Source organism: Pelophylax lessonae (assembly GCF_965119305.1).
Source record: "Pelophylax lessonae genome assembly, chromosome: 1".
Classification (NCBI taxonomy): Eukaryota; Metazoa; Chordata; class Amphibia; order Anura; family Ranidae; genus Pelophylax; species Pelophylax lessonae.
The window spans coordinates 669,940,104-669,966,958 of record NC_138768.1 but is presented as its reverse complement, the minus strand read 5'-3'; the positions used below and the strand labels follow the sequence as shown (position 1 = coordinate 669,966,958).

The window sequence follows — 26,855 nt, the reverse complement described above, 5'->3', positions numbered from 1 at the left end:
TTAGTGAACTGTTAAATATAATTGGTGCAATTGCTTCTGTAAATACAGTAAAACATAAGTCCATATAGTGACTTGCAAGGAGAATATTTAATCCAGGTGTTCCACCTCGTGATCCTTGTGAGCTATGCGGTAATAATTAAAAGCTCACCACAGGCTTTGTTAGGTTAATCTCAATTAAATGGATGTATACACTCCTTCGCCTCACTCCTTTAATGGGATCTCCTCTTTCACACACTTTGTTTTTCATAAACCATGGGCCATCAAGGGGTTGTTAATCCATCTCCTCTTTCCTCCAACAATGGTTCCCTGAGTGTGGTCAGTGGTATATGGTATGGGAAGACAGGAAGCCAGATATAGTGTAACACCGTTTATTTAAAAAATAGACAAAATATAAAAGTGGGTGCTTACATGTTACTGTGCCCTCCTGGCACAGGTAAGATCACTTTCTTTGCTATGTGCAAGCTCTGTAGGTAGGGAGGCTTGCCCTGTAGTGACTGGTAGCGTGGCAGCGGTCGGCGTGCATTCCACCGTGTGTTCCACCGCCCGCTGGAAGTGACGTTCACGATTTCCGGCTTAGACCACAATGCATTTCGCATAGGAATACGTCATCAGGAAGTCTAAGCTTACATTAGCCTGTCGGAATGATATGCGGCTGGTCCTCTTCTCATTGGTTAGGTAATTTTTTACACAACCAATCATATTCCAGCATCTTTTAAATATTATATTGCCCTGACATGGAATGGAATATTGGGGAGTAGATGTGATTCATGTATTAATGTAACAAGAGACAAGTGAAAAAAACAGAAATAGCAGCAAACTCATGGCATTTTTAAAAAAACAGCCTCCACATAGCAAATTCCGCTTTCTTTTGACATATACTTAGAACCTCTTTTTTAATATCTGATTCTACATTCCCCACACATAATATATCAAACAATCAATTTACCATGATAAAACTTCGTAAAAACAGTTAATATAAAATATATAAGTACTGTATTTTCTGGCGTAAAAGACTATTTTTGAACCTCAAACAAATCCCCCAAAAATGGGGGGTCATCTTATACGCTGAGTATAATATCTACAAGGTAACCCAAGTATAAGTATTACCGGTAGATGTAATCTCTCAAGACGCTGGCTGTGTGGGAATCCTGTACCGGTATACCGTATGTACCGTAGCTTCGGCTACATACAGTGTACCGCGCTGAGCCAATCAGGGAGAGCGATGTATTCTATTATTGAATGCAAAGCCTGCTCGGATTGGCGGAGTAACATCGGCCCGCCTTTCTGACTCTACCAATCCGAGCAGGCTTTGCATTCAGTAATAGAATACATCGCTTACTGTGATTGGCTCAGCGCGGTATACTGTATGTAGCCAAAGCTACGGTACATACGGTATACCGGTACAGGATTCCCGCACAGCCAGCGTCTTGAGATTACATCTACTGGTAATACGTATACTTAGGGTACCTTGGAGATATTATGAGAGATTACATGTATTACAGTACTTGGGGTACCTTGGAGATCTATGAGAAATCTGATGTTTTTCAATGGTGTTGCCTTGCTTCGGAAGGGGGGTAGTCTTATACGGCGAGTATAGCCCAAAACCTATGTTTTAACTTGAAAATTAGGGGGGTCGTCTTATACGCCCAGTCGTCTTATACGCCGGAAAATACGGTATAATCATTTATAACGGGACTGTGTAGCACCATCTAGTGTTTTTTTATGTTATTGCAGAGGTTGGTGAGACAAAAGGGGAAATAAGCTTATATGCATCGCAGAACTGTGTTGCAACCTCTGCTGGTGTTTTTAAGGTTTATATAGAGATGTGCCGACAGTGTAACCTGACTGCATGTAAATACAAAAAAGCCTATTGAGTTAATTTTAAAAATTGTGGCACAATATATATGAGCATCTCCCATTAAAATGCAATATTAGAATAATTTGAGAAGCCAGAAGGCCCTTCACCTGGGACAAGGCCAATCTTAGTTCCCTCCTAGACAAATAAGTATATAAAATAAATGAATGAATATGAGTTATGGAAACATGAACGTGTTACTACATAGAAAATAGGGGCTAATGAATGTTTTTTCTGTTTCTGTGGAGGTAAACATGCATGTCCATGTTTTTCAAGTCCTGTTCTTTTCACCTAATAATATATTAATGAGGATGCATGTACAAGGGATTTTGGAGAGTATTGTTCATTTCTGAACTGTGTTTATGTCCAGAAATCATTTAGAAAACAGTTTAAATCTATGTCTAGATTGGGTCCCAAAGGACTCAATGTTTTAAGGCAATGGATCCAATGGGTCTCATTCTGTGAGATATGTTTCCTCATATCTGTGCCCCTCCAATGTTTAAAGACTCGGTCAATGCCACAGAACCATAGAAGGGATGGCTCTTGGTTATGTGACAGTCTAAGATGGTTCTACAAGCTATGCTGTCTGAACCCTTTTTTAATGTTGTCTACATGTTCTCCAATTCTGGTGGCCAGAGTCCGTGTAGTACGTCCAATGTATTTGAGGCCACAGGGACAAACACACATGTATGTGACGAATTTGGTTCTACAGGTTATACATTTCTTTATGGTAAATTCTTTGTTGTCCGAGGATGTAAATTTATGTTCTGTTCTTTTTTTATGTTTACTGGTTCTACAGGCCTTGCACCTGCCACACCTGTAGAACCCATTTCTGTCCAGGAATGTAGTTGCTCTCTTAGGTGGATCCGGTAATTTTTTTGCAATCAGATTTCTTAGGCCTGGAGCCGTTTTTAGATAAATCTTGGCCGGTTTGGAAGGAGATCTTTTAAGGTGTCATCCCTTAATAATATAGACCAGTTTTTCTGGATGCACTTTTCTACTTCCTTGTATTGGGAATTGAAACCTGTAACAAAAGCTAGATCAAAATGTTTTTCTTCTTTGTTTTTGGTTTCCAAGAGTTATTTTCTTTCTATTTGGAAGACTTTTCTTTGAGTGTGTCTTAGTTCAGCTTCTTTATACCCTTTTTCCTTGAAACGGTCGATTAGTCTTTCAGTTTGGATGAAATAATCGTCTGCATTTGTGCAGTTCCTTTTTATCCTTACAAATTGTCCTTTTGGAATGGCTTTCACCCAGGCTGGGTGATGGCAACTCCTAGTTGAAATATATCCATTCGAGTCTACTTTTTTGAAAAAGGTCCTGGTGTTCAGCTGATTATTCTTTTTGTAAATATCTAAATTGAGGAATTGAATCGTGTTCATGTCTGTGTTTCCCGTGATTTTTATTTGATACTGGTTGTGGGTAATGAACTGCAAGAAATTCTTCAGGGATTCTATTGAACCCTCCCATATTACCAGGATATCATCGATATACCTTTGGTAATATTTTAGTTCCGGAGGTTTATTTGCGAAGATTTGTTCTTCCTCCCACTTGGCTAAGAATATATTGGCCACACTGGGGGCATAACGAACCCCCATGGCTGCGCCCTTGATCTGGTTATAGAAGTCCCCTTCGTACCAGAAGTAATGGTTGGCCATGGCCATCTCTAGGCCTTCTAGCAAAAATTCAATTTGGGAGGAACGCAGATTGGGGACATTTTCGAAAGCCCATCTTGTAGCCGGCATTGTGTCTTTTTGTCGGATGTTGGTGTAAAGTGACACCACATCTATTGTTGCTAATAGAGTGGACTCGTCAATTTCAAAGTTTTCAAGTGACTTAATGGTATCCTTGGTGTATTTTGGGAAGGATCTCCCTCTCGCGGCTATTGGCTGTAAAAAGACATCTAGATACTCCCCAATCCTTGCACATAGTGAATTTATACCACTAATAATGGGTCTCCCCTGTGGTTTCTCTATGTTCTTATGTATCTTGGGGATTTGATAAATCACTTGTGTTCGGGGGGCTTTGATGTTCAGATATTTGCTTTCTTTTTTATTCAACAACCCTTTAGCTTGGCCCTTTTTGATCCATTTGGTCATTTTGGCCTTTAGTTTATTGGTGGGATTGCCTGGTAGTTTTTTGTATGTTTCTTGGTCTTATACAATTCTATTCAATTCCTCCATATAGTCTTCTTTTTTTAGGATGACTAATCCGCCACCATTGTCCGCTGATCTAATAACAATTTCCTTTCTCTTTTTCAAACTTTTTATGCCTTCCCATATTTGTTTCATGTTTTTATTGGATTTAGATTTCAATAATTGAACCATTTTCTTGAACACTTGAATGTATTGGTACGTGTTTGATTTAGGATTGAAAGTAGACTTGTTTTTTAATTGGGTATGCTGAAATTCTGAGGGTTCCTCTCTAATTCCCTTTTTATTTTGTTCTGCAAAGAATGTTTTGATGATTAGTTTCCTGGTGAATTTTTCTATATCCATGAACGTTTCAAACTGGTCAAGTGGTTTGGTTGGGCCAAACTTAAGTCCCTCTTGTAGGACTTTAAGTTCTGATGTTGTTAAGTCTATCCCATCCAGATTAAAGATCCCCTTCTCTAGTTGTCCCTTTTTTATTTTTATTTTTTCTCCCTCCTCTACATCCCTGTTTTTTGTGTTGTCTCTTCTTGGTAATATATTTTATATTAACTGTTTTTATGAAGTTTTATCATGGTAAATTGATTGTTTGATATATTATGTGCTGGGAATGTAGAATCAGATATTAAAAAAGAGGTTCTAAGTACATGTCAAAAGAAAGCGGAATTTGCTATGTGGAGGCCGTTTTTTTAAAAATGCCGTGAGTTTGCTGCTATTTCTGTTTTTTTTTTTCACTTGTCTCTTGTTGCATAAATACATGAATCACATCTACTCCCCAATATTCCATTCCGTGTCAGGGCAATATAATAGTTAAAAGATGCTGGCATATGATTGGTTGTGTAAAATATTACCTAACCAATGAGAAGAGGACCAGCCGCATATCATTCCGACGGGCTAGTGTAAGCTTAGACTTCCTGATGACGCATTCCTATGCGAAATGCATTGTGGTCTAAGCCGGAAATCGTGAACCAGCGACATCACTTCCTGCCGGTGGTGGAACGCACGCCGACCGCTGCCACGCTACAGTCACCACAGGGCAAGCCTCCCTACCTACAGAGCTTGCACATAGCAAAGAAAGCGATCTTACCTGTGCCAGGAGGGCACAGTAACATGTAAGCATCCACTTTTATATTTTGTCTATTTTTTTTAAAAAAACGGTGTTACACTATATCTGGCTTCCTGTTTTCCCATACCATATACCATTGAGATCCACACTCAGGGAACCCTTGTTGGAGGAAAGAGGAGATGGATTAACCCCTTGATGGCCCATGGTTTATGAGAAACAAAGTGTGATAAAGGAGATCCCTTAAAGGAGTGAGGCGAAGGAGTGTATATATCCATTTAATTGGGATTAACCTAACAAAGCCTGTGGGGTCTGTGTGACCCGCCCATCTCTGGTGAGCATTTAATTATTACCACATAGCTCACAAGGATCACGAGGTGGAACACCTGGATTAAATATTCTCCTTGCAAGTATATGGACTCATGTGTTACTGTATTTACAGAAACACTTGCACTTGCAATTGCACCAATTATACTTGTTTAACAGTCCACTAAATATGTCACTTATATCTACTGCATATCACTATTTGTGGCACTGGTAGATGCGGCATATCACAATTGTATAAAATATCATGTTGTTTTGATTTAGTTCATCACTTTAGCACTTAATTTATATAGATTGGGCATATCTGTGCCTGTTTTAAGCACATGACACAATTATTCTATTTATTGTATCAAACTGTTTTCTGATCTTGTTAACCACTTTAGCACGTTTATACGGTGTGGACATATTGGTCAGTACATGGTGTACTTGGGCCTGGTTTGAGCACGTCACACAATTATTTTACATTGTATATTAATGATTGCTTTTCACACACTGTTGGAATAACTCTTTATTTGATACACATAAGCACCAGCGCCCCCTTCACTCATATATATTTTTTGTTTAAATGTATAGGTACGTAGTTAGACTCACAGGTAAAAAAGCACCTTGTTGTCAAGGACTAAACCACTACCAAAAAATGTAATTGCTAGTGCTAGATCAAAGTCAGATCAGGCCTGACTCTGCTAATGCTGCAGTTTAGTGTGCTGTGTATCAGAAGTGACAGTAATCTGCCGATACTGCACTTCTTGGGGGTTGGGCGGAGGAGCTAAACGCGGGTGCTGACAGGTGTCGGGGCTGATCCTGCTAACGCTGCATTTTGGGAACACTATACTATACTATACTATTGGGAGCGCAAGTATAGTTCTGATCTGATCAAAGATATTGATCCATTCTGACACTATACGATTAATGGAGGTGTTTAGTGTGTGTGTCACTGGCAATCAAAGGGGGTTAAAATGTGTTACTGAATATGTGGCGAGTAATCTGTTGCTTTCCTGGATTGACACTAACGTCACCCATTACACAAATACAATGATCAGAAAAAAGATCTGTACACTGTACTAATGACACTGTGACAGGGCAGTGAAGGGGTTAACTGGGGGTGATCAGGGGGTTAAAACTTTACTAGTGAATATATGTCGGGTACTCTAAACCTATATGGGACTGTTCCTAACTGCTGCTAACACTAACTGAAGTCACCAGTGACACTAATACAGTGATCAGTATAATGTCTGTTCACTGTATATAGTGACACTGTGACAGGTTAACTGGGGGGGGGGGGGGCGGTCAGGGGGTGAAATATATGCATATGTGTACTGGTGTCAGTGTAGTGCTTGTGCTCTACGATGCTCTCTCCTCCTTCGTTGGAACGAAAACGGGCTCTAGGAGGGGAGATTGCATTATTTCCTGTGCCTGTGTTTACATTACACAGGCACAGGACGTTCTGTGATTCATCAGAAATGATCAGCAGAGGCAGGCCATAAATCATTGGCCTGGACCTGAAGAGTGATTGGTTCTGAAACTAATTAGATCACCGCTGGGTCAGGGGCACGAGCGACGCAGAGACACGTCATTTCGCGCAGCTGTGCCACCTTGCCGCAATAAATCTGCAGTGGGTGGATGGCAAGTGATTAATAAACAGTTGCACAAATATGTGAAAAAATTTGCAACTATCACTTTTTTTATTCTACAGGGTCTCTGGTTTCAGAAAATATATTATATAATGTTCTGGGGGTTTACGTAATTTTATTGCCAAAAATTTGGATTTTTACCTGTATACGAGACGGAAAAGAAAATGCTCTAGTGCAGAACTGGATATGAGCATTTTTTTTTTCTGCCAAGGGAACTAGTTTTTTTTTTTTTTTTAAGCCTAGCGTGCATGGAGGTTTAGATAGACTGGGAGAGGGAGAAGTAGCACAAGCAGCTAGTCAGCTATGCTGCACTGTTTATGTTCTAAAAAAAATCACATGCTGATAATAGAAGAGAATGCAGTGACGGAGAGTTCACTGCTTCTCCTTCCCTTGTCTTGTCCAAACTAGAAGCAGAGAAAAAGCAAGTAAAACAATTACCTTCTATGTATTTAGCTGTTGGCTTAGAGTTGGGCTTTACATAGGTAAGCAGGGGTCAGTGAGGTGCAGATCATGAAAGACCTCTACAGCACATTCATTTTGGTAGAGAGAATTTTACATTTCAAATCGCTGAATACTCAGCCATGTCCTGGAAACTTCTAAACCTACAAGGAATGTAGGCCTTCCTTTGGCCACTTAGTGAAGTCAGGTTTGATGCCACCCAGTACTAAATTAGTGATTAGTACGTTATATAGGTGGAATAGGAGTTATATAGGTGGAATGGAGTTTTAATATACTACTTCTGCATTAAATACCTATTTTTATAACCCAACTCCATTGATTCACTGCATAGTTGTCAACATTTAGTGATACTTTGCTGTATTTTTTGTGTCACAGAATGCTACCTGTAGTATGACAGGTGTATAGAGCTGTAGACAAAGAGGTTGATTTACTAAAACTTGAGAGTGCAAAATCTGGTGCAGCTGTACATGGTAATCAGCTTCCATGGTTTTTTTTTTTTTGTCAAAGCTTGAGGTGGTGTTAAACCCTTAGGCCCCTTTCACACATGCTGTCCGTTTGTCCGTTTTTCATCCATCCGTTGACGGATGAAAAACGGACATCAATGCATCTCTATGTAAAAACGGATGACAACTGATGATCATCAGTTAACATCCGTTTTCATCCACTTCCGTCAATGTCCGTTTTTTTGAACGGATGAATGCCCTATTTTTCATCCGTCAAAAAAACGGATCGGACGAAAAACGGATGACAACGGATGAAAAACGGATGTCAACTGATGACAACGGATGACAGCGGATGAAAAACTGATGTCAACTGATGAAAAACGGATGAAAAACGGATAACAACTGATGAAAAACGGATGAAAAACGGATAACAACTGACGAAAAACGGATGAAAAACTGATGACAACTGACGAAAAACGGATGAAAAACGGATGAAAAACTGATGAAAAACGGATGAAAAACTGATACATTTGACGTGACTGAACTGATGAACTGAACGGACTGTATGTGTGAAAGGGACCTTATAAAGTATATACGCAGTGAAGTAACTGGCGTCAGGTGATACACAGAGATGAAACCAATCCTCCTACATAAGTTCTACCTGTCTATCTAGAGCCATCTTTCCCTACATCCATTTAAAGTGCAGAATATACACAGGATCTCTCAGCTCTGAAAAGAAAGGGGCAGAGAGCTGAAGTTACATCAGTGAGGAGAGCTCCAAGAGCTGATTGGAGGGAAGAGACACACACCCCTTCACACAGCACACATGAACAAATCTGATGCTGTCAATCTGCTGAAGCTCCCTCCCCTGCCACCATTTTTCTGTTGGTGTCAGAAAAATTTCTCAGAAGTGCTTACAGAAGAGGAACTGGACAGCAGACAGACATAACACTTGTTCTGGATTGAGAATACATTATGGAGGGATATGCTTTGTTCATATTTCATGTCTGAGGTTGACAACTACTTTACTGGAACAAGCTGAAGTTAAAAGCTGATTGCCTATTATGCAGAGCTACAGCAGATTTTGCACTTTCCAGTTTTAGTAAATCAACCCCAAAGTGTCAAAGGAATTTACATATTTTTAAGAACAGCAACTGTGTAATTGTAAATTTGAGCCCTTGCTCTGCATGTTGTTTGCTGATATTCTGCTTATCTATTATAAACAGAATTGAGCTTTTGTATTCTTGATCCAGAAATCAATTAATGTCACTGGAATTAGATTTCTTTCTTTCAATCAGACATAATTATTATTTGTGAGCTTGATTTAATTCTATGATGAATGTATGACATGCCAGTATAATATTACAGCAGCAGATGCCTATGGCAACAAATTGGTCGTGATTGAATAGTTCAGAGAGTCATATGCCAAATGACCAGATGTAATAAGCCAAAAAGAGAAAATGTCTTTCACTATAACATGGTATGTTATTTTGCAGGCTGGTTATCAAATTACTCAACAAAGGCTTCCAATCGCAGTTAATGGGCTCCTTACATACCGCTATCCATCCGGAAAAAAACGGAATGATATGGTCACCAAGTGCATCAGGATTAAACAAATCCAGCTGGAGCAAGATAGTGGTAAAAGTCTTCATGATGACTCTAGGAGGCAGACACTCATTGATCTAAACAGAGCAGGTAAATGTTTACAGTACTGTGGTGATCTGTATTTGTTTAAAAAGTTGGCTTTATTTCACCGTTCATGTAAGTAAGGCTTCATGTACATGGGACGTTTGAAAATCTCTCCTGAAAGCTGGAACTTGACGGCTAGTAATCGATGGTTAAAAGCCTCAGTTTTGCCACGTTTACATGCTGCGTTTATCCGTCTTTAGCGCCATTTGCGTTTAGAAGCATTTTTACATTGCAAAATGGTCAGAAATGTATCCCTACTGAAAACACCTATAAACGAAACGCTTATATACGTGAGTTACCTCTTAGACGTTTAGAGAAGCATTTGGCGTTTCAAATGCCAATAAACATTCTTCTGAACGCATGTTTTTGCTTTAAAAAAAATGCCACTAAACTCAATTCCCTCTAAACGACTATAAAAAACTAAGTTTATCAGCAGCAGTGTACATGAGGCCTTAGAGTTAGGATTTACGTACTTCTAAATTTGTTTTTATTTTTATTTTTTTTTACTTGCAATAATTTTTAAAATATATGAACATAAGCAAGTTTCAATGCAAACATGTAACATAGAAGTGACACAATATCCATTGGAAAATAAAAAAAACATATGAAGTGGTCCACAAAAAAAGAAAGTCAATAGATAGAGCAGGTAATTTCAGAAAATGGAGGAGACATGGGTCCCCAAATGGCATGAGCGAATGGTGTACAATTTAGGCTACAAATATAAGAGATTTCAGAGGAGAGTGGGTTATCCACTCTTATATGTCAAATCTCCAAAGCAGAGTATGGTGCTTGGAGAACTTAGCACACAGAGGGGGGTACCCAAAATTGGTTAATAAATCCCCTATTCAAGGACCTACAGTAATATAGGATATCGGTAGTGCAGAGAAAGCAGAAGAGATGCAGAAGGAAAGAAGTGGGAAGGAGTCCTCGCATTCTCTATGGTACACTTCCTTCCGGTGGCCGATTCCTTCTTCGGGCGAGCCGGTAGAAGCACCGGAGGGCGGCGGGAGGGGGGGGATGTCCCCTCCCGACGCCTGTAAGAACGATCAAGCGGCGGTTCAGCCGCTATGATTGTTCTTATAATGTAGGGTATCGCCTGAGGAAAAAAATATCTGAATGATGTCTGCAGCTGCAGGCATCATTCAGATATCCCCACTTAAACCCTGCGGCGTCATATGACGTCTGCCCGGGTGAAGTGGTTAAAAGAGTTGTAAAGGCAGAAGGTTTTTTTTATCTTAATACATTCTATGCATTAAGATAAAAAGCCTTCTGTGTGTAGCAGCCTCCCCAGTACCCTCTAATACTTACCTGTGCCCCCCTCTCTGTTCAGCGATGTCAACTAGTCCCTCCGCCGTTTTGGGTTTCTCCCTCCTGATTGGCTGAGATACAGCCGCTGCATTGGCTACCAATTAAAGTCAGTGAGCCAATCAGTAGAGAGGGGTGGGGCCAAATGGCAGCTCCGTGTCTGAATGGACACACGGAGCTGCAGCTCGGCTCCGGTGCCCCCATAGCAAGCTGCTTGCTGTGGGGACATTTGATAGGCGGGAGGGGCCAGAAGCAGGAACGAGGGACCCGAGAAGAGGGAGGATCCAGGCTGCTCTGTGCAAAACCAACTGCAGAGGAGGGAATTATAACATATATTTGTTTTTTTTTTTTTTTTTTTAAATGAGACTTTACAATCACTTTAATAAACAAGGGCTGTACAAATCTCAATAGCAACCAACCAACGTACTTGACAAAGTTAACGCTGAATTGCAGAAAAACATCCAGATACAGATTTGAAATACATATAAGGGATCTGATTTACCTACCAAAGGATTTATATTTGTGTCTATCTAGTCCTGATATATATGCTATCCTTTTTTATACTGCAGGTAAACTATACAGCTTTGTCTCCTTCCTCCATCCAGCATATGATTAAGCAGTGAATGAACTGCAGCATGTTTCTTGTCAATATATTTGAGTAGCCTAGTAGAGCCTGTTCGCATCGTCGTGTTGCATTAGCATGCAAGTAAAGACTTCAATGCCAGGCACTTTTACCCCCTTCCTGCCCATGCCAATTTTCAGTTTTCAAAGCTGTTGCACTTTGAATGACAATTGCTCGGTCATACAACACTATATCTAAACTACATTTTTATCATTTTGTTCACACAGCTAGAGCTTTTTTTTTTCCTTTATCGTACATCACGTGACACAGTGCAGCCATAATAATTACTATCTGGGTTTATATGCCACCTATAGGTGAATGGACACTGGCAACCAAAAAGACAGGAAGTCCCCCTCTATAAAACCCCTCCCATACAGGATGTACCTCCGTTTTTTTCACCAGCGTCTTAGAGGTGATGGTCATAGTTGCAGAAGCTCTCCATATTTATAAAGAAGAAGATAAGATTATGCTACAATCCCAATTAAAATCTCTGGATCCAAGGGGATTAGCAATCAGATCCATCCGAAAGTTGAGGACTAAAAGGGATGGTACCTGAGCCTCAATAAAGGGAAATGAGATATTGTCTGTAATGCGACCCTGGGATCCAGACCCTTGGTAAGAGTAACTCCAAAAGCACCCTACAGTTCCAAGGGAGTGGCCCCAAAAATTAGGGGGACCCTGTCCTTGAAGGTCTACAAGTGACAGAACCCGCGTGATGGGTGAAGATTGGATTCTAGCTATAGGCAGAATCCTGTGGCGGGAATGGTAAGTTCACTTTAATTATGATGCACTGTTACATTCTAATTTAAAAGATACCGGGTACCATGTTTTATCTCTCCACTAGAGGCAGTGTATTCAGCTGTGGCCTGCGTACCTTGGATGCTTGGATGTTTTTTCTGCTCTCAACCCCCCTGATGCTTGGCGGGCAGCGGGACTTTGTACATCTCTGCAGCAGTAAGGGGCGGAGATGGCATGAGCCTCTGTCAGAAGCTTGATGGGTCACTGTGGGTGGATGTTTACAGGCACTGATGGGTTCTGTTATTTTGGGATAACTGTGCTTGGTGTGAAAAGCTGTTACAGCTTGGAACAAGCTTTGAGTACACTAAAGTGAGTACCTTAAAGCGGAGTTCCACCCATTTTTAATAGGTTGGAATACATAGCTGTATGTAATCCCCTTTAAAACGGCTTTTACCAATGGAAACTTTTTTTTTTTTTTTTTTGCTAGTAAGTACCTTAATTTCGGCATTAATGCATTAATGTATTAAGGCCGTTCTCTGCCCCGCCTCCGCTTACAAATCAATGAGAGGAGGCGGGGCAGAGGCGGGGCAGAGAACAACCTTAATACATTCATACAATGCAACTCAATGAGAGGAGGCGGGGCGGAGGCGGGGCAGAGAACAGCCTTAATACATTCATACAATGCAACTCAATTAGAGGAGGCGAGGCGGAGGCGGGGCGGAGGCGGGGCAGGCACGGCTCAGTACAGATACAGCTACTGCGAGATTTCTGGAATAGAATACATCCCAGCAGACACTGCGGATCGCCGAATGACGTCATCGCCGATCGGACCAGGAAGTGAGGAGAGGAGGAATAAAGCCGAAATTAAGGTATTTACTAGCAAAAAAAAAAAAAAAAGTTTCCATTGGTAAAAGCCATTTTAAAGGGGATTACATAGATCTAAAGTTCCAAAAATGGGTGGAACTCCACTTTAAGTTTTCTTGTCTTGTGTTGTCTGGAGTAAAGTCCTCTCAGGAAAAGGAGTGTGGGGGGGGAGGGCATAGTGGGAAGGGGCACAAGTGTGTCGCCATCAGGATTGGAAGATCCTAGTTGTGCATCCTCTGTGTTAAACTTCCCTGAGTGGCCAGGGGCGACTGACCAATCTGAGCCATTACGGTTGTCAGGCATAGTAGCCACATCTTGTGCTTCTGTCTCAGCCTACATCACGAAGCACGATTTGGCATCAGCTTTAGCCTGCCTTGAGGGAAAAATTGCTGTCATGATTGCTTCAGTGTCACAAGGAGGGAGGGAACGTGATAGATCCCCCTCATCTGAGCCCCCCCCTATTTTAGTTCAGGATTGGGCAGAGGATGTGGAAAAAGTAGCTGTAAATGGCTTAGAAGAAGGCCAAGCAGAGGAGTCCACTCGTAAGGCCAATCTAAACAACACACATCAGGAAGTGCCGCCATGGCTAACAGAAGACAGACTTAGAACTAAACTTGAGAAACTTAACATAAATAAATCACCGGGACCGGATGGCTTGCACCCGAGGGTTCTTAAAGAGCTCAGCCAGGTGATTGCCAGACCATTATTCTTGATCTTTAAGGATAGTTTACAGACAGGTATGGTGCCAGCTGATTGGAAAAAAGCCAACGTAGTACCAATATTTAAAAAGGGGCCGAGGTGTATCCCGGGTAACTATAGACCTGTCAGCCTAACATCTGTAGTCTGCAAGATTTTGGAGGGGATGTTAAGGGACCACATACAAGACTTTAGTAATGTAAACAATATAATTAGTAGTAATCAGCATGGATTTATGAAAAATCGTTCTTGCCAAACCAATCTATTAACCTTCTACGATGAAGTGAGCTGCCATCTAGATAAAGGTAAGCCAGTGGATGTGGTGTATCTGGACTTTGCAAAGGCCTTTGACACCGTTCCCCACAAACGCTTACTGTGCAAACTAAGGAAGGTAGGTATGGACCATAAGGTGAGTACCTGGATAGAGAACTGGCTCCAGGGGAGAGTCCAGAGGGTGGTGATTAATGGGGAGTACTCGGATTGGGCGGGGGTGGAAAGTGGGGTCCCCCAGGGTTCTGTCCTGGGGCCAATCCTGTTTAATTTATTCATAAATGATCTAGAGGAGGGGATATCTAGTACAATCTCAGTATTTGCGGACGATACTAAACTAAGCATGCCAATATCTTCTATACAGGATGTGGAAACCTTACAAGTGGACCTAAACAAAATAACGGGGTGGGCAACTACATGGCAGATGAGGTTTAATGTTGATAAATGTAAAGTAATGTACTTGGGGGCCAGAAACCAGAAAGCAAGCTACTCACTAGGGGGAACCTCTGGGGGAGTCTAGGATGGAAAAAGACTTGGGGGTACTGGTAGACAACAGGCTTGGCAGTGGCATGCAATGCCAAGCAGCTGCAAGCAAAGCCAACAGAATATTGGGATGTATAAAAAAGGGGATTCACTCCAGAAATAAAGAGATTATTCTCCCGCTCTACAAGACTCTGGTCTGGCCACATCTGGAGTATGCTGTCCAGTTCTGGGCACCGGTCCTCAGGAAGGATGTGCTGGAATTGGAAAGAGTCCAGAGAAGGGCAACAAAAATAATTAGGGGAATGGAGGACATCAGCTATGAGGAAAGACTACAAGCACTGAACCTATTCTCTCTAGAGAAGAGACGATTGAGGGGGGATATGATATCAATGTACAAATACTGTACTGGCGACCCTAGCATAAGGAACCAACTATTCAGAGTAAGGAAATACAACAAGACACGTGGCCACTCACTAAAACTAGAGGAAAGGCGGTTTAACCTTAAAATGCGTAAGGGGTTCTTCACTGTAAGGGCGGTAAGGATGTGGAATTCTCTTCCACAAGCAGTCGTATCAGCAGGGAGCATTGATAGTTTCAAAAAACTATTAGATGGGCACCTTAAAGACCACAACATACAGGGGTATACAATGTACGGTTAAAAGCAAACACACACACACATCATAGGTTGAACTGGATGGACTGATGTCTTTTTTCAACCTCACTAACTATGTAACTATGGGGAGTCAGGGTCTGAGGAGCCATTCTGGGCCTCTCATTCCCAGAGATTAATTTATGAAGTCTTTTTCCTCATTAGGCTCGTTATGCCCTCCTCAAAATTCTCAGGCTTTTCCCTTGTATCCGCTTTTAGAGCAGATAGTATATGCTGATTGGGATCATCCTGATATGATTGTTATTCCTCCCAAAAGGTTTTCTTTGTTTTATCCTATGGAGGAACAATTCACAAGAAAATGGAGTATGCCTACAGTGGATGCTGCCATTTCTTCTGTAAACTGAAATTTAACCTGTCTTGTAGATAATGCCCAGGTTTTTAAAGAACCAGCTGATAAGAAATTGGAATCTTTACTAAAAGCTTCCTTTTACTATTGCAGGGTCTGCAATGGCGGCTAGAGGAGTTTGTCAATCTTTGAAAGACCGTATTAAATGGGTGTCCAGGCGTGTTCCTTATAAGGGGGAGTCTGTTGAAGATTTAGCAGATTTTCCTCAGGCTTTGTGTTTTGCAGTAGATGAACTTAAGGACTCCATACAGCAAATGTCACGGTTTGCTCTTCTGTCAGTTCATATGTGCAGAATTCTGTGGCTAAAAAGCCTATTTGGTGAAGATCTGGACAAATATATCCAAAAGATTTTGAGGGGGGGGGGGGGGGGGGAGAGTGTGCTTCTAACAGTTAAGAGGAGAAGTAAACGTTCTTCTTTTAAGGTGACTAACACTCAGGTTCCCAGTACTTCTAATCCCAGGCATTTTCGACAGCCTCAGCCATCTGGATCTAGAGACAAGCCTTCAGGTCAAGGGCAGAGGAACCCTGGGCCCAGAGGCCTACCAAGCCTAGCTTTAAATCTACCTTGTGAAGGAACGCCCCCACTCAATCAGGTGGGGGGGAAGGCTGCTACAGTTCTCTGAGGCCTGGGTGGAAATGATTCAGGACAACTGGGTTATTTCCACATTCTCGTAGGGGTACAAACTAGAATTTCGGGTATTTCCTCATCTTCGGTTTTTATGGTCAAAAATACCTGCAGATCCTCTAAAAAGAAGATCCTTCTTTCTGGCTCTGGACCATCTGAGGTCTCAAGCAGTGATTACAGAGGTTCCAGACGATGATAAATTCAGGGTTTTACTCAAATCTTTTTGTAGCCCCTAAGCCAAATGGAGATGTGAGACCTATTCTGCATCTCAAAGCTCTGAGCCAATTCTTAAACATTTGCACATTCCGAATGGAGTCAATTTTCTCAGTCATGGCCTCTCTGCAAGGAGGAGAATTTCTTTTTTTTTTTTTTTTTTTAACAGTTAAATTTTATTTTATTGTTAAACATATAAACAACACAGATATTCCAATACAATACATTACTCTGCACAAAAAAATAATATTATCCATACATACAAACACAAAAAAAAAAAAAAAAACCTTAGGGAGAGGAAGGGAAGGGGAATATCAATAAGCCAGTTTAGGAGCAGGAAAAAAAAAAAAAAATTAATTATCATCAAATTAATTAATAAGTGCCTACTTATGTCATTATGGAACAGGTGACATTGGCACACCTACAGCATCAATCCAGGCTGACCACACTTTATCAAATTTTTTTGGGCAATTCCTACTACCGTATGTGAAACGGTAGAATGGAAGTGTCTTAGTAACGGCAGCTATCCAGGATAATCGGGTGGGAGGTTCGGGTAACTTCCATCGCAAAAGGATTTCTCTCCTGGCATAAAACAGGGTATATATAATGCACATTTTAGCATATTTGTCCCCAGCCAGTTCTGTAAGGTTACTCAATAAAGTTACCTTTGGGTCCAAAGGAATCATAATGTCAAAGATTTCACCAATAGTCTCCGTCACTTCTTTCCAAAAGGTTGCCAGCTCAGGGCACGACCAAACAACGTGTAAGAATGTACCAATTTCATGCCCACATCTGGTGCACGAGGGATCCTTCATAGGATATATCCTAGCAAGACGTTGCGGCGTATAATATGCTCTATGTAAGAATTTGAGTTGTATGAATCTGTCCCTAGCCGCTATCATTGAGGGGATATAATTATTAACCGAGTCCTCCCACTCTTCAATAGTCAGATCTGGAATGTCCTCCTTCCATTTATTATAGGTTTTCTCAGGGGACTGACTATGATCTGTTGAGAGTATAGAATGTATAGCAGAGAGAGTTTTCCCTATTACCTTAAAAGTTAACATTTTCTCCAAGGGGTCTGATTCCAGGACAACAGGGCCTTGGAACTGAGCCCGCATAGCATGACTAAGCTGGCAGTAACGAAACCCCATGGTGGGAGGCAATGAGTTGGGTAGACTGGAGAACATTAAAGCCTTGAAGTCTTCCATCTTTAATAACATGTTTCATAGTCACAATCCCTCTAGCAGCCCATACCTGTGGATCAGGAAGATGATACAGATGTTTTAGATTAGGATTACCCCACAACGGAGTGTGGGGGGATATATGCAGAGGTGTGTTATATATCACCCGAGTCCATATCCGCAGGACAGTCTTCATCAGACTGGTTATTTGGGGATGTGCGTGTTCACCCCGGAAAACAAGATTACTAAGGGCCGCATATGAACCCAGTAGTGCTGCTTCTAGTGTAACTGAGGAGTTAGTTTTGGGCTGGGAGAACCACCACCGGACCGTCACCAGAACAGCCGCCCAAAAATACAACTTAAAGTTAGGAAGCGCTAAACCTCCTCTTGCAAAAGGAAGATATAGCGTGCGCCTTGCGACTCGTGGAGTACGCCCGGCCCATACAAAAGTTGTTACAATACTATCTAATCTTGAAAAAAAGGTTCTAGTCATATCAATGGGGGAGTTACGAAAAAGATACAGAAATTTCGGAAGATAGTTCATTTTTATTAAGTTAATTCTGCCAACCGGGGACAAGGGAAGCATGCGCCAAGACGCACACTTTTTATTTAATTGTGAGACTACAGGGTCAATGTTATTTTGCTTGTACACATCCAATGTTGGACCCACTTTGATGCCTAAGTACACCATATCCTGTACCCATTTCAACGGTGTCTGAGTATCAATTAAAGGTATCGATGGGTGTAGTGGAAAGAGGACGGACTTAGACCAATTAATACTTATACCTGAAAAACGACCAAAGATGTCGAATAATTGTAGGGCCCTATGTAATGAAGTGGAAGCATCCGCCAAATAGATCAAGGTGTCGTCTGCATATAGACAACTTCTCTTCAATGACCCCCACCTTAATGCCTCGGACTTGTGGGTCCGCTCGCAACATAATCGCGAGCGGCTCCAAAGCCAAGGCAAACAAGGCTGGGGATAACGGACATCCCTGTCTGGTACCCCTCAGTAGAGGGAATTTATCCGACAGTGATGCATTAGTACGGACTCTAGCCGTAGGGTTCCCATAGAGAAGCTTAATCCATGAGACGAAATTAGGGCCAAACCCGAAGCTAGCTAGAATCCTCCAAAGAAATGGCCACTCAACAGAATCGAATGCTTTCTCGGCGTCGAGGGAGGCGACCACACCTGCTCCCTCCCCCGACGCCAAGGCCATATGTGTAAACAATCTCCGGATATTGATATCAGTGCCCTGTTCAGGTATAAATCCAGTTTGGTCCGGATGGATCAAGCCTATAATAACACTATTAAGTCGAGTGGCCAAGACCTTTGAAAGGATCTTCCCATCAACATTTAATAAAGAGATAGGTCTATATGATGAACATAATGATGGGTCCTTCCCTGGTTTAGGGATCACAACAATAACCGCTTCGCTCATTGTTTTAGGGAGTTCCCCGTCATTTAGAGATCCTAGAAGAGTGGCTAATAAATGCGGGCCCAAAAGGTCCATATGGGCCTTATAGAATTCAACAGGAATTCCATCCGGTCCTGGTGTTTTATCAGGTTGTAGGGAAGCCACCACTTCCTGGATCTCCAAAAGAGTAATAGGGGCGTCTAATTTGGCCCTATCTCTATCAGTTAAAACTGGAAAGTCCACTGCCTGCAAATAATAATCGAGTTCATCTCCTGAATAATTAACCCTAGTATTATATAGGGCCCGATAGTAATCAGTGAAGTTATAATTAATAGTTTCTGGATTAGAATGAAGAGTACCTGATTGATCCTGAATATGTGCTATACTATGCCCACTTGTCTGTTCCCTAGAAATTTGCGCTAGCATTTTACCGTTATACTCTCCTTGTACGAAAATACGTTGGGATTGAGAAAGCAGTTTTTTCTGTGTAAGAGCTGTGCATATTCCCATTACCTCCCTAGTCAAGGATTGAAATCGTGTATAGTGAGTGGGGTCTCTAGTTTGAATATACAAATTTTCCATATCTCTAGCTTCCTTTTCTTTTTGCAATAGATTTGTTCGCCTATATCGTTGGATCTTCCCAATAGCTGTCTGATAATACCCCCTGGTGCAAACCTTAAAAGCGTCCCAGACCATAGCCACTGATGACGTGCCCGGATTTATCTCCCAAAAGGCCGCTATCTGGGGCTCGACTAAAGGGTTTATATCAGGATCAGAGATCCAATATCTGGATAATCGCCATAGTCTATGAGAGGGGTTACCAGATAATTCCATGTTTAAGAGAAGTGGAGCATGGTCGGAGATCCCACGAGGAAGAACCCGAATCTCCCGCACCCGAGATAGTAATGGCCCACCTGCAAACATTAAGTCAATTCGAGAAAAGGATTTATAAGGAGGAGAATTTCTAGCATCCATAGACATCAAGGATGAATACCTTCATGTGCCAATTTTTCAGGCCCATCAAAGGTTTTTGCACTTTGCGGTGGAAGACTGCCATTTTCAGTTTGTGGCCTTGCCCTTCAGGCTATTCTAAGGTCTCAATGGATAGCAGTGGTCTGATACTAGGATGATCTATTACTTATAGACCAGTCGGCTTCTTCTTTAAGCCAGAATGTGTTCGGGCAGTTCAGTTTTTAGAACGTCTGGGTTGGATTCTGAATTTGGCAAAGTCAGCGTTGCAGCCGATTCAGAGTCTAGAGTATCTGGGTTTCCTTAGTACAGGCAAAGGAGTTTTTCCGCCTAGAAAGGTCGTAGCCCTGAAGGATCTAGTTTGGATCATAAGAGAGAGAATGTATCCTTCTGTACATCTTTGTATGAGGTTACTAGGGAAGATGGTGTCCTCATTCGAAGCAGTTCCTTATGCCCAATTCCATGCCAGACCTTTACAGAACAACATTCTGTTAGCCTGGAGCAAACAGATCCAGGCCCTAGATTGTCGCATGTCTCTAGTAGCAAAAGTTACGTCAGAGTCTAGGTTGGTGGTTGGTAGCCAGGAATTTGGAGAGCGGGAAATCCTTTTTTCCAGTAGTCTGGAAGGTGGTGACTACAGATGCCAGTCTCTCCAGCTGGGGAGCATTTCTGGAGAAAGCCACTGTCCAAGGGAAATGGTCCTGATTAGAAAGGAACTTCCCCATCAATATCCTGGAAATCCGAGCGGTTTGTCAGGCATTAAGGTACTGGACTCCCAGACTTCGGGGTTGCCCCGTCAGGGTACAATCCAACAATGCCATGGCTGTGGCCTATATTAATCATCAGGGGAACACCAAGAGTCAGTCAGCCCAGAAGGAGGTGGGTCACATCCTATCCTGGGCGGGGAAATTTGTTCCATGCCTGTCGGCGGTTTTCATTCTGGGAGCAGAGAACTGGCAGGCAGATGTTTCCGGGGGGGAATGGTCCTTACATCTCAAGATCGTAACATTAATTTGTCAATGCTGGGGGGTCCCAGATGTAGATCTGTTGGCATCCAGGTTGAACAACAAGTTGAAAAAATGTGTGTCCGGGCCCAGGGATCCACTTGCAGTCGGAGCGGATGCCTTGGTGACTCCCTAGGAGCAGTTCTCTCTGATCTATGCCTTTCCTCCGGTTCAGCTGCTGCCACGACTTCTGTGCAGGATTCAGGAAGAGAGGAAACCAGTAATCCTGGTGGCTCCAGCCTGGCCCAGGAGGATTTGGCACGCACAAATTCTAAGGTTGGCAGGGGGAAGGCCTTGGGTTCTCCCACTGTGTCCGGACCTGCTCTCTCAGGGTCCTATATTCCACCCTGCTTTACAGTCTCTAAATTTGGCGCCTTGGCTATTGAAGCCTGGATTTTGAGGGAGCAGGGCATATCTGACCCTGCAGTCTCTACCCTGAAAAACGCTAGGAATCCAATCTCTAGGGGAATTTATTACAGAGTCTGTAAGTCTTTCATTTCTTGGTGCGAGACCAGGAAGTGGCATTCCTGTAAATATATCATCAGGTGAATTCTAGCCTTCTTGCAAGTAGGGGTAGATATGAAACTGGCCTTAAGCACTATTTAAGGTCAAATTTCAGCCTTCTCATTTTTTTTTTCCAAAGACTTTGCATTCCTTAGTCCAAGCCTTTATTTAAGGTGTGCTACATATGTTTCCACCAGTGAGGCCACCTTTGTGTCCTTGGAATTTAAATTTGGTTCTGGCGGTTCTTCAGAAACAGCCTTTTGAGCCCATTCGGCATAGTCTTTTTGGTTGCAGTAACTTTAGCTAGAAGAGTATCAGAATTAGCGGCTCTTTCTTGTAAGGAGCCATTTTTGATTTTACATCAAGATAGGGTGATTATACCCAGGGTTTTTGCCCAAGGCGGTGTCCGCTTTTCATTTGAATCAGGACAGTATACTGCCTTCCTTCTTTCCAAATCCAAAAAACAGCAGAGGAAAAGTTATTACATTCTCTTGATATAGTACGTGCATTTAAGGTCTATTTGAAGATGTCAGCTCAGATTTGTAAGACCGACCTTTTGTTTGTGCTGCCAGAAGGGCCCAGGAAAGGGCAGGCAGCATCTAGGTCTACGATTTCTCAATGGATTCGCCAGGTTATTATCCAAGGGTATGGTTTAAAAGGGAAGGTTCCACCTTTTCCGGTAAAGGCACACTTTACCAGAAGTAGGTGCCTCTTGGGCAGTTTGCCATCAAGCTTCTATGGCTCAGATTTGCAGGGCCGCTACTTGGTCTTCAGTACATACAGTACATTCACTAGATTCTATCAAGTGGATGTGAGGACCCAGGAGGAGTCTGCATTTTGCCGCAGTGTGCTGCAGGCAGCTCTGTAGATCTTTTAGTTTAATGGCGGTTTTTTCATATAGTGTCCCTGTGACGAGACCAATCTCGCCACTGGGCATTGGAGAAGCCTGGTTGCTCACCTCCTGCAAGGTGACTATGGACCCTCTCTCATCAGCCCATGCTAAACGTAAACCCCATGGCAATTTGACTGTGTTTGTGGCATCTGAGCGCTGTTTGGATATGTTGAGCGCTCCGATCCAGGCTATCTGGGGATGGGTTGAATGTGGGGGTTCTGTTCAGTAGACTGGGAGTTATGCATTTTTGTGTCTTTTTGTGTTTCTTTAACCAATGTGGCTAATAGAGTCTTGCCTCTATCCTGGAAGCTGAAACTTATTCCTGTAAACTGTAAAGAACAGGAAGTCAACTCCTAATATGGTCATTCCAGGAAGTTCTGAGGAGACGGACTGTCTAAGGTGGCTCCCCATTCACCTTTTGTCAGGTGTGCTAATGACCTCACCTGTTGTCTGCTAAGGGAGGTATTGACACTCAGAGTAATGTGTATTGAGGGCTCGTTCGGGAACCATTGTTCTGTGTCTGACTATAGTTTACATTGTTTGCCCCCTGGGGCTTCTGTCTCCTTGCATTGGTCAAAGCTATCTGACCAATCCCTGTTGACTCATTTTCAAGTCCTCATTTGCATAGCAGCCCTCCTGGTCAAGCTATCTGACCAATCACTACTGACCCATTTTCGAGCCCTCATTTGCATGTCTGGAGAGGACCTTATGGAGGACTGCAGGTACTGTGAAATTGACCAATGGGAAAGCGGTTGTTGGGGGAAGGATGTTCAAAATTCTGTATAAAAGTGTGCTGTGTTCTTCCAATAAATGTTGTTCCTGTTTTACCCTCAACTCGGAGCTTTGTCTCGTTCTTGGGGGGATTCACTGTATGCTGTTGGAGACTGATTGCTAGGAGTGTAAGCTAATGTATGCTTTTCCTGTTCGTCTGCTAGCAGCTATTCGTGAGGTTCCAGGTTGGAGCGCTATTTTGTATCCAGTTCGGGATTTTGGTGTTCTGCAGTAGCTGTGCCTGTCTCTCAGAAAGGGGCATATCGCCTAAACGGATTTTAACCCCTTGTCTGCTGAAACGGTCCGTAACAGTCCCCCTCCCCTCAAGTGCATTGCTTTGGGAAATCCAAAATAGTAATGAATATGGCTGCTCTGTGTCCCGTGATGTACGATAAAGAAAATTGTATTTTTCCTACAGCTTAGCTGTAAAATCCTTTTCTTGTGACTCTTGAGTTCTTGAGTTCAGCTTAACCACTTACCCACTGGGCACTTAAACCCTCTTCCTAACCAGACCAGTTTTCAGTGCTCTCACATTTTGAATGACACTCAGTCATGCAACACTGTACCCATATGACACTTTCTTCCTTTTTTTCACACAAACAGATCTTTCGTTTGGTGGTATTTAATCATCATTGGGTTTTTTATTTTGTGTGCTATAAATGGAAAAAACATTTTTTTTTTTTTTAAAATGCATTTTTCTTTGTTTTAGTTTAAAAATTTAGCAAATTTAGTAATTTTTCTATATAAATTTTGGCCAAAATTTATACTGCTACATATCTTTAGTAAACAATAAACCAAAAAAAGTATACATTTTTTTGGTCTTTTTGAAGGTTATAGAGTTTAAAAGCTATGGTGCCAATCATTGAAAATTTATCACACCTGATGTACTGACGGCCTCTCTAATTTATTGAGACCCTAACAAGCCAGTAATGTACAAATTACCCCCCCCCCCCCAAATGACCCAGACATTCCAAGGTATTTAGTAAGATGCATGATGAGTTTTTTGAAGTTGTAATTTTATTTCCACAATTCTTTGCATAATGAAGATTTTTTTTTTCCCACAAAATGGTCATATTACAAATTTATTTCTCACACACTGTAGAGGCATATTTGCAACTACACCTCAAAATACATTCTTCTACGCCTCCTGAGTATGACAATACCACATGTGTGGGACTTTTCCACAGCCTGACCACATACAGAGGTCCAACATTCAAGTAGCACCTCCAGCTGTAGGAGCAAAAACTACACACGTAATTTCCTGACAACCTATCACACTTTTGAAGGCTCTGGAGCACTAGGACAATGGAAACGCCCAAAAAATGACCCTATTTTGGAAAGCAAACATCCTAACACATAATCTAGGAGGCATAATGCGTCTTTTGTAAAGTGCAAAGAGAGGTTGTAAACGGCGCTACCTTTGTGCAATTAAAAGAGATAAAGTGCATACATTCACTGTTAAAGAATTATAAAAAGGGAGTGTCCCATAAAATTGAAAAAATATATGTGCTATATATCAAGTGGGTTCAGGTCATAAAAGATCAAGATATCCTAGTCTGTGATAAGATAAAACCCAAAAAGTGCTGAAGTGCAATAAATAAATTTAATACCATAGACAGTGTTTTTGTTGTGATGTACAAATAATAAAAATCAATCCAGTGTAGAAATAAAATCAGATGTTAGTGATATTTCGGGCACTGTTTATTGCTGAAAGTGCACCATGCCCGCAGAAAAACAAATCAGTGAAGTGAAAGTGATAAAGGTTACCGGGGAAAAAATCCCTAAAAATAAAAAAGAAATAATGAAATGAAAATGCCAGCTGCAATCACCCGTGTGACCACTAGGTGTCGCGCTGTAAATACAACCTGCCCTGCACGGAAGCTTTAGGCAAGGATGGATCTCCAGGGGTCCCCCTCCACAGTCAAAGCACCAGTTGGCGTGTTTCCATATGGAGAGAAAGAAGAGGGGAGCCTCATGAAGTATCAGATCGTATAAATAAAGAAGAAACGTAGCATCCACTCACTGTGTGAAACCGTGATAGCTGCCTCGGATCAGTAGTGCTCGCCAGGAAGCTTCCGCGTTCCACGGCGGTGGAATCTCAAAACCGGAAGTGACGCTGTGACGCAATGGACCCGCCCTACGCGTTTCGTCATCGACGTCTGCTGGAGCGGCCACTCCAGCAGACGTCGATGACGAAACGCGTAGGGCGGGTCCATTGCGTCACAGCGTCACTTCCGGTTTTGAGATTCCACTGCCGTGGAACGCGGAAGCTTCCTGGCGAGCACTACTGATCCGAGGCAGCTATCACGGTTTCACACAGTGAGTGGATGCTACGTTTCTTCTTTATTTATACGATCTGATACTTCATGAGGCTCCCCTCTTCTTTCTCTCCATATGGAAACACGCCAACTGGTGCTTTGACTGTGGAGGGGGACCCCTGGAGATCCATCCTTGCCTAAAGCTTCCGTGCAGGGCAGGTTGTATTTACAGCGCGACACCTAGTGGTCACACGGGTGATTGCAGCTGGCATTTTCATTTCATTATTTCTTTTTTATTTTTAGGGATTTTTTCCCCGGTAACCTTTATCACTTTCACTTCACTGATTTGTTTTTCTGCGGGCATGGTGCACTTTCAGCAATAAACAGTGCCCGAAATATCACTAACATCTGATTTTATTTCTACACTGGATTGATTTTTATTATTTGTACATCACAATAAAAACACTGTCTATGGTATTAAATTTATTTATTGCACTTCAGCACTTTTTGGGTTTTATCTTATCACAGACTAGGATATCTTGATCTTTTATGACCTGAACCCACTTGATATATAGCACATATATTTTTTCAATTTTATGGGACACTCCCTTTTTATAATTCTTTAACAGTGAATGTATGCACTTTATCTCTTTTAATTGCACAAAGGTAGCGCCGTTTACAACCTCTCTTTGCACTTTACACATATCCTGACCCCTTTTGGGGTTTGGTTGTTGGCTGCTTACACCTGTCAGTCTCTCACGCTTCACCGTACACTCCATAGCGCTGGTCATCTCTTGCCTTTACATAATGCGTCTTTTGAACATCATTTTTTCCACAAGTTTTTGGAAAGTGTGGAAAGAAAATGAAAACGCATTTTTTTTTTTTTTTACACAAAGTTGTCCATTTATAAAATATTTCTAATACATAGCATTTACATAGCAAAAATGACACCCCAAAATACATTCTGCTACTCCTCCTGAGTTTGGCGATACCACATGTTTGACACCTTTAGACAGCCTATTCACATACAGAGGCCCAACATGCAGGGAGCACCATCATTTCCTGACTTCCCATTACAATTTTGTGAGGCACTGTAGGGCACTGATAAGCACTTTAGTGGCACTGATGTGGCATGGATGAGCAATGATGTGCCATGAATGTGGCACAGATGAGCACTGACGTGGCAGGTATGTAGCATGGATGAGCACTGACGTGGCATGGATATAGCACGGATAAGCACTGACGTGGAATGGATGTAGCACGAATGAGCACTGACGTGGCATGGATGTAGCACGGATGAGCACTGACGTGGAATGGATGTGGCACAGATGAGCATGGACATGGCATGGATGTGGCACAGATGAGCACTGGCGTGGCATGGATGATGTACGGATGAGCACTGATATGGTACA

General features: G+C 42.1%; 1 protein-coding gene across 1 annotated transcript in view; it reads left to right on the top strand.

The window, feature by feature from the left end:
* The window catches only part of GATB (glutamyl-tRNA amidotransferase subunit B), a 249,958-nt gene that overhangs the window by 80,652 nt on the left and 142,451 nt on the right, over positions 1-26,855 (top strand). Inside the window, exon 4 of the mRNA XM_082243457.1 lies at positions 9,419-9,617. Coding sequence (XP_082099583.1) covers positions 9,419-9,617 — 199 coding nt within the window. The remainder of the gene's footprint in view (positions 1-9,418; positions 9,618-26,855) is intronic.